Here is a 9,255-nt window from a genome sequence, read left to right on the forward strand (position 1 = left end):
TCATAATGTTTCACACGCTAGAATATTCCAGCGCCACGTGTGAGACCTGGTAATCACATATTCTTCCCATACGTCGAAAAATTTCCAACGCCACGTATGTGAAGTGTCTCACATGCCGGAATATTCCAACGCCACGTGTGAGACTTGATAATCATATGTTCTTCCCATATGCCCGAAAATTTCCAACGCCACGTGTGAGACCAAATAATCATATATCCTTCTCATACATAGGACAGTTTCCAACGCCACGTATGGAAAGTGTCTCACACGCTAGAATATTCTAACGCCATGTGTGAGATCAAATAATCATATATTCTTCCCATACGCCGGAAAATTTCCAATGTCACGTATGAGAAGTGTATCGCAAGCCGAAAAATTTCCAATGCCACGTGTGAGACCAAATAATCATATATTCTTCCCACACGCCAAAAAATTTACAACGCCACTTATGAGAAGTCTAGTATCTGAGGGATGGTACTCAACATATAAAATCCGTATTCCGAATAATTATAAATCTCAAATATCACAATAATAATAGAGATATTCACAATTTAGCGATACAAGTCTATAGTAGAATGCAACATAATTTAATCAAATAATATTAATTAATGATAAGCAACAACCTTTAAAGAAAATCCCATATCGAACCAATTTCCAACTTAAACTGAAATAACAATTAAGACTCGTTTACAAGGTTATCCTACTTACTTTTCGAAGGGTGAAACTACCTCGAAAGACTCACTATCAACCGAGGAGTCAAACTACCCAAACTTGGTCAACCTAGACCCCCAGGGCCCACAACCTCCGTTTTACAATCCGAAAGTTTCTAAAGGTTCCACAAGGTCTAGGATATACGTCCAGCAAGTTTGGTCCGAAACGGACGGTCGAATCGCTCACGATCGCATGATCAGACGGTTGTCGTAAAACATAAACTTTAAGTTATTGAATCAGAACATCCGAGGCTTCAATTCATGATCCGTGAATTCCAACACGATCCTAGGGATATCTAGTTTAACATACTTTGAATTCAAGACGATCCAACGGTTCAAACCTATCGAACCCGAACAACATACAATAGCCGAAATCCATTCGAGACTCAAATGGTATCCGAATTGAAATTAGAGCACACCTACGCGCTCGGGACAACAAAGGAATCACATCGGGACACAATGCCCCTGCTACAATGCCTACTCGCCGCCACACGCTCCGGCAGCGCGTGGATATCCAAAGCAATAACACTTCGTCGAAAAATTTCAAAATAACGACTTAAGACTCCTATCTTAGGTGCAACACCCTATTTGGAGTCGCTTTTGTTCTTGGGTCTACCCCAAAAAGTGACCGAAAGTGGCCGGAATTGCGATCCCAAAACCTGCTGAAATCCAATTCAAAAATCAAACTACCTAGGCTCAAAATTGATAAAATCATACCCAACTATCAGCTAGATCATGGAAAATAGGTGAGAAAACATACCTCACTCACTGGAATTGGTGGCCGGAAATTGAGCGAAAAACCGGCCGTTTCGGCTTTTCCGACGGCCGAGTGGCGGCCGATGTCGGGAACGGCCGGGTCTTGAAGCCTGGGCCAAGCCGGTCCTTTTGGCACCAGTCCAGTCCATTGCTGTGTCCGGTGGTCGGAGTTTCGAAGAGAGAGAGAAATCAGATTTTATCAAACCCTTTTCGCAATAATTACGATTGTGCCACTGGTGATGTTTTGCTCGTAACTTCTTCGTTACAGCTCCGATTCGAACCCACTACGTGTCTACAGACTCATCTTGCCATGGTTCACATAATGGTATAGTAAAAATTCCCGCATTCCTTCCCGGTCAAAAAGTCAACTTTAAACCTAATAAAATATTTCAGGGGCAAAATGGTCTTTTATTTGAAAAACTTAATAATTAGAAATTTATTTAGGATCGAGTCGTTACAGAAAAGGCTTGTGGGACTGGGAGGTAATTTGGTTACATGAAGGAGCAAGAAACAGAAGGTGGTCGCCTTATCCAGTGTAGAAGCCTAGTTTAGAGATATGACCAAGGAATTTGCAAACTCATTTGGTTAAAGAGGTTGCTTACTGAACTTTGATATAAATCTACATCTATAATGAATCCTTTGTGACAATAAGGCTGCAATAGCTATTGCACAAAATCCAGTTCAGCATGATCACACCACACATGTTGAGGTAGATCAACACCATATCAAACAAAAGCTCGAAGCTAAAGTGATTTAGTTTCCTTTCGTAAAGTTGGAGGATCAATTGGAGGATATTTTGACAAATGCAATTTCCAGTAAAACAATCCACAATTCACTGGACCAGTTGGGCATTGGCGACATCTATGCCCTAACGTGAGGGGAAGTGTTGGAGTGACTTATGGACCACTGACTTTCTTTCCTTACACACCAAGGATTCTCATTATAATTATATTTGATTTACTTTAATTTTTGATTTCCTACTGTAAATAGAAATAACAATTTATTATTTACTTGGCCACTAAGGCTCCATTAATTGTATTATAAATATGACCTCCTACAAGGAGATGAATATATAGAAAATTCCCACAAACAAATATTCTCATATTAGGTTTCATATTTTAGCAGGTTTTACATACGAGCTAAAAGAAGAGCAATGGTGACTATGGCCTTGAAATACTCAGATATTCTATTTCTCCTTCTTCATACGAAGTATTACTCAAAGACCCTAAATCCCATAGAAAGGTAATCAAGTTTTAGCCAATGAAGAGAGAAATCTGAGGGGCTAAGATAGAGAAATCTAAAGATGAGAGAGAAAGACATGATGGAGTTTGAACAGACGAGGGTATTTTGGCATTTCAGAAAATAAAATAAGGGTATTTTCGCAAGGGAGACTTTGGAAAAAGCAAAAAGAGAGAGAAATTTTTTAAAAGAAGCCAAAATGGACAAAATTGCCCTTATTTATTTTTGGATTTCTTAAGGAATCCTTTACATTTGCATGTCTTTGATTTGAAAGTTGAGAGATTTTTCTGTCTTTTTTGAAAAAGCTTTGGCTTTTTCCAAAAGTAAAAGTTTTTTTATGGCTAAAACCTAAATTTACTTTTTCGCAATATCAAAACCTTCATTAAAGGGAACTAAATGCTTCCTCTGTATTTGCCTGGCGCAGCACCTCATATTATTGCTAGTTTTGGCTACAGATTGATTTGTGACTAAAATTAATCGAGGTTTTCTAGTTGCCATATCTAAATTAGACTACTTAATTAGCTTGGTACACTTCATTTATATATATATATATATATCGAGTGTATACTCACAAATCTAACTTATTATCTTATATGTAATTCATGCTCAAAGAAAGACTCAAAATATTTCCTTCTTGCGTCTAGCGTTTCCCCAAAAAAGACGAGTGTTTCCAGAATATTAAGTAGATTGCAGAGGTTCAAACATTCAAGATTCAAAATTAGTAGGAAAAAAATGCATATATAGGATTATGAAATTCTAATAACAACTCATCTTTGGAACTGTAGTAATTTAAAACCCCCTTTCAGATAATGTTGTTGATTCAAGCACACAAAGTACGAAGACTTATTGAATCAATATCACCATTACTAAAGTACTTTATTACAAATTTTTCCTAAATCATCATGCATAGATACACATTATTCTGGGGGTAAGGTTGAACATTGAGGACTTGGCTTTCTATTGGATCATATGTTTTCTTGGCTGAAATATACTACTTGAATAATATGTTGACAAGAACATATCGCACAAGAGTGGATATTGCAAGAAAACGAACAAGACAACTGGAACAAATGCAAAAATAAATATAAAATCTGGGACGAAACCTAATCCGTAGTGACAAGATAAATAGAAGGCTGTGCTGAAGGCTATCATCATGGATGTCAGGGAGATGAAGAGTGATGCGAGTCCTACCATTAACTTCAACGGTAAGGATTTGAGAAAATCGTTTTCTGCATACCGCGAGGTGAGGATGTACAAGAACATCAGCATGGAAGTTGAAGAGGAAAAGAGTGCTACTCCATCTGATATGGCAAAGATAAGAAATGCTGTATCTTTTAGGAATTTTGGTGCTCCTGTATTATCAGCTACACCACCTGGTATGCTAAATGCAGCTGAAAACATGACAGTGGTGATAATGGTAGCAACAAGCATGCACGAATTTGCAGTGTTCTTCATCCATGATTCTCCCTCACACAATAACCCCTCATGCTCACTAGTGAATAATTCTCGAGGTGTTTTGCCGTCCTTATTTTTCATATCTATGGACAGAGGTTGAACAATCTTTTTCACTTCCTGTCATTGGAAAAATCGATGATGAAAATTGAAGGACATAAAGATTTTACGTGCAAACGATTGAAACTGTTTAAAATAAATGTAAAAGTAATAAGGAGGCCACCATTACATTCTATCAAGAGCTTTCTTTTCATCCCAATCAATTTCATTAGACTTAGATTCAATGTTATTTTATATTGTGCAACGCCTTTTGACAGCTGCTACTATGATAGATAAGAGCTTTTAAGTGTTTGTAATTTAGTCTCCACTTTGTGTTATTGGAAGATATTATGAGTTCGAATCTCGTGTACGTAGAGTTGTTGAATAAAAAAGAAATGTTTACAAAAAGGGAAATAATGTTTAAAAGAAGACATTTAACACATAATACAATGGGAAAGATTGTAAGGGTAAAAGGAGAGGTACCTCAAACCATACTAACTCTCGCTGCATTTGTAGAGCTGCTCCTGACACAAGATTGAGTTGATTTTGAGGTGCTAGTTTTGCAGCAAGATGTAAAATGTTATTATTCTCATCATCAGTATATGTCACTATGATGTCTTTGATTAAACCCGTCTCATGTACTAAATTGAAGATACTTGCATGACGATACAAGACTGCAACATGAAATATAGTCCGATTTTCATCATCAGTTTCCCATAGTAAATCAGGATAAGCATTAATAAGCACAGACAGGAACTCATAATTTCCTAATCTCGTCGCGTCAAATAGTACTTCCGAAGGTTCTGTGATGAGGCACATGACATCGTCATCGTCGTGTTTCAAGATTTGATTCCAAAGGCATTCGACTAGTTCTAGGGCTTCAGTTTGCTTCAAGCTTTTGTACGAATCCTCAATGCCTGAAACTAATTAATTTTGATGATGTAAAATGGTCAATAAACAACAAGACCAAGATTCCAAATAAACAAAAACACACAACTAATTATACTACACATGTTAATATCATATATAATTTTCGAAGAATCAACTCACATGAGTTCATGAGCCTACTGCACATTCCTAAAGTACTTCGGCCACCAAATTCTAAAGGCCTTCGAGCCAAGACATGTAAGGCAGTTTCTGCATTGGAATTACGGGTCATTGCTAGTGTTGTATCATCTTCTAGCATCTTCATGGCTAAATCTGCATAATTTCATAAGGATATAAGAAAGAAAGAATGCAAAGAATTTTGAAATAAACCAGTTGTAAAAGTTTATTATTAATTAATTCCTCCACTTCTAAAGTGCACATAAAAATATAGAAGAGATCTTCTTATAGACTCGATGACTAAAATTCAACAGAATTAAAGGGTACATAACCTTTAGGCAAAAAAATTTACAATTAAATTACTAGAATGGGTGGAACTGGTTCTACTACATCTAAGTCAAATAATCTAAGATATGAGTAAAAGAAAATGTAAATTAATTGTTTAATATTTAACAAGCTCCACCATTAATTTGATAAATGCTATTATAAAAAAAAAAGAGAGAGAGAAAATAACACAAGGAAGAAGAATTTTGTGCAACTTACCATAAAGACCAGTATCAATATAAGAAAAAAATAGAGCATTCCGGTCCGTTTCATTTAGTGTTGGATACGTTTTAGGGCATTCCGGTCCGTTCCATAAGTACCACGCCATTTCAGACTGTTCTAGCAAAGCAGCTATAAAGAGCGGTGTCAGTCCTTTACCAGTTTCAATTGTTGGCAAGAACTTATTTTTTCTGAATCATAATCTTAGCAATTTCTATGGCTCCAGCTTCAGCAGCAAAACTCAATGCAGTGTTTTCTTTCTTGTCGTGAAGTGCGAAGTCTTCTTCATCCATCATTTTGACCAGTTCCTCCACAAAGTGAATATGCCTTGCACATGCTGCAATGTGAAGAGCAGTCTGCTAAAGGAACAAAATGTTTCGTGTTAATCCTACAGACAAGGACTTAAAACCACGCAAAGTCCATTTTCAACAAGAATGCTGCTGCTTTTATCCTTGATAACTCAGAGCATTTATCGTATCCAGGGATTAGGATTTGATTACTTTCAAAAGGGTTATTAAAAAAAAGGAATTCTATTTTCCAATATACCGTACTTCCATTCAATTATACCATGCATGCATGTATCCTAGTGTTGTTATAGAAGTTCTTTTCATCGAACAGTTGGTCTGCAGTGTAACCACACGGCAAGTTTCACACAGAACTAGCAAGAGTAAGTCATAATAACAACTGAAATACAAATGCATAGATACATATATGAACAAACAATGTTACACATAAGCGAATCATAGTTTTGGTTTTCTAAATTTTGCTTTAGTTTCTTTTGTTATGCTAGCACTTAAAAGTGTAGGATCGATAGATAAGATTCTTTTAGCGGTATCCCAATCACCCCTTATTGCAGCTATGTGCAGGGGCACACATAAGTTCAAGTATGCTTCTCCTGTGTAGGATTTAAAGGAATCAAGTCATATGACAAATTAATTTGTGTTGAATGTATAGTCACGAAATGTCTTATTGTACTCTTCTTCATATTAAACAGATATCAAACGTACTATCGCTTTTTTCTAGCAGATGACGTGAAGGATGCTTAGGCTCTGTGGAAGCAGGTGTAGATTGTGGTCCTGGGCTAGACATGGTTCCAAATATTTAAACTTGCTCAAATGCGTCGTACCTGCGCAAAAACTTGAACTATTCAGCAAGTAATTATATATTTCTAAATCAATAAGCTAGGTTAAAAGCAAGAAAGCACAATAACACATAAGCCAGCTATTTCTACTACAATAAGGGCCCGTTTGGTATATTTTTAGAGCCCGTTTTCTGTTTTTGTTTCCTGTTTTTCGCAAATACGCGTTTGTTCAGCGCATCGTTTTCATTTTTCCCTCACAAAATGTTTTCTGAAAACAAATCTAACTTTGTGAACAAAAAGTTGAAAACGATAAAAAGTTGTTTTCAGTGTTTTCTAAAGACACGAGAATGCATCCCATCAACAACTCTAGCTCTCTCTCTTGACAACCGATAAACCCACCAACAGGAACAACACCCATCTTCTCTGACCCAAAATCACACAAATCTGCACACTAAGAAAAAAAAACAGAGACTGGAAGAAGAACCACCTCATACCCAGCTCAACCACCATCATCACCCAATCGAACCACTACATACCAAGCTCAACCACCATCACCACCCAATCAAACCACCACAACCATTAATTAGTGGAACGAGAGAGAGAGAGAGAGAGAGAGAGAGATGGGTGGGTTTATGAGATTCATGCCATGGAACGAAGGAGGAGTGGGTGCGGCCTAGGAAGGAAAGGAAGAAGAATATAGGAAGAAAAGGATGAAAAAGAAACGGCCTTGGGAAGGAAAGGAAGAAGAAAAGAGGAAGAAAAGGAGGAAAAAGAAACGGCCTTGGGATGGAAAGGAAGAAGAAAAGAGGAAGAAAGAAGGAAGGAAAGAAAAAGAGAAAAAAGAAACGGCCATGAGAAGGGAAGGAAGAAGAAAAGAGCAGGAAAGAAAGAAAAAAAGAAAAAGAAAGGAGGAAGAAACACCCAATAATTAATAAAGACAAGACGATATTATACGGCCAGTGGCTTCCCCACTGAGAGGCAAGAGACAAAGAGGGTCGACCAAAGCTTATTATAATTGACTGGAATCTTGTTTGAATCTTCCTAAGTTTCTCGGAATAGTTCAATAGTAGAAGAAGACAAGCTACCGAAAAGAAATGTGGACTTGGAATAGTTCAAAAGTAGAAGTGAATATGTGAAACAATCAAATTGAGAAATTTTATCATGTATATTCTTTTGTCTTTTCTTTTTTTGTTGTTAGATCTATGTTTAAAACGATTAGTTATTATTGGGTATAGTTCATGCGTTGTTGGTTTTAGATGTAGGTCCTTTGACTTTCATTAATTTTTTTTGTGGTGTCGATTTTAATCTTTGAGGTAAATAAGGAAAACACATTGAAAATCCAAATTTAATACATTATTCCCTTGTAATTGAATTTCAGAATTTAAATTTTGCATTATTTATTTGATAATATTTACCTAATATATAGATAAAATATAATTTAATCAAGGAAAGTAAAGACCAACATATTATATCAATCGATCAAGTAAGCATCCACATGAAATTATGTAACTATGCATCAGGTAATATGTGGATCTCATTAATACAACCAACAATAAAGAACGCCATAACAAAAGCAAAACGAAGACATGGGAAAATAGAGAAAGAAAAAGAGCCAACGTTATATGCATAATGCAACTTCTTAATTTGAAATTAGGGTGATTCGTAGCAATGATCCCTCAACTATACTCGAAGTTACATTTTGGTCACTCAACTCAAATATTAATTACAGAGATCACTCAATTGGGTATTGTGTTGCACCATTAGTCTCTACCATCAAGTCTGTGACTTTTTCTGTTTAAAATGATGACGTGACAAGCATATCTTAGATTATTGATGGGCAAATGCGACTTTTCAGTTAGGATTATTTGTAGCAATGATCCCTCAACTATACTCGGAGTTACATTTTGGTCACTTAACTCCAAAAAATAGTTATAGAGGTCACTCAATTAGGTGTTGTGTTGCACCATTAGTCCCTACCATTAGAAAGACTTGACAATAGGGACTAATGGTGCAACATAACACCCAATTGAGTGACCTCTGCAACTAATATTTGAGTTGAGTGACTAAAATGTAACTCCGAGTATAGTTGAAAGATCATTACTACAAATAACCATTTGAAATTAATATAATGCTATTAATTTTGATCATGAAGGCTAGGTCTCTTCACTTGGCCCGCAGGCTCATGGGCCCATGGGGCCCACCCGACCTAGCTCGTTATGGGCTTTGAGATAGCCTAGCTCGCATTGGGCTGGGCTGGACTTGGGGTTGGGTGTTTGAAGCCTAGCCCGATTAATCCCAAGAAAGCCTGGCCTAGCCTACCCACAAAAGCCCGGCCCATTAGGCCCACATACATATATAATTATGTATAAATAAGGGTTTAGGATTAGGATT

General features: G+C 36.7%; 1 protein-coding gene across 6 annotated transcripts; it reads right to left on the reverse strand.

Moving 5' to 3' along the window:
* Positions 1–3,548: 3,548 nt before the first annotated feature.
* LOC103328645 (uncharacterized) lies at positions 3,549–7,844 on the reverse strand. 6 transcript variants are annotated; one of them, XM_089042395.1, is made up of 6 exons: positions 7,359–7,844; positions 6,791–6,909; positions 5,784–6,142; positions 5,247–5,396; positions 4,680–5,113; positions 3,549–4,277 (listed from the first exon to the last, which is right to left on the reverse strand). In XM_089042395.1, the coding sequence occupies exons 3-6, from the start codon at positions 5,890–5,892 to the stop codon at positions 3,663–3,665; spliced, it is 1,308 nt and encodes a 435-aa protein (XP_088898521.1). In that variant the 5' UTR covers positions 5,893–6,142; positions 6,791–6,909; positions 7,359–7,844; the 3' UTR covers positions 3,549–3,662. The 6 variants fall into 6 exon arrangements, with proteins under 6 accessions (XP_088898521.1, XP_088898468.1, XP_088898490.1 ...); XM_089042342.1 differs by having other exon boundaries at positions 4,680–5,119; XM_089042364.1 differs by having other exon boundaries at positions 4,680–5,119; positions 5,784–6,139; positions 7,359–7,836.
* Between the last annotated feature and the right edge of the window lie 1,411 nt (positions 7,845–9,255).

The sequence above is a fragment of the Prunus mume genome, linkage group LG1, assembly GCF_029339155.1.
Source record: "Prunus mume cultivar Tortuosa linkage group LG1, ASM2933915v1, whole genome shotgun sequence".
NCBI lineage: Eukaryota > Viridiplantae > Streptophyta > Magnoliopsida > Rosales > Rosaceae > Prunus > Prunus mume.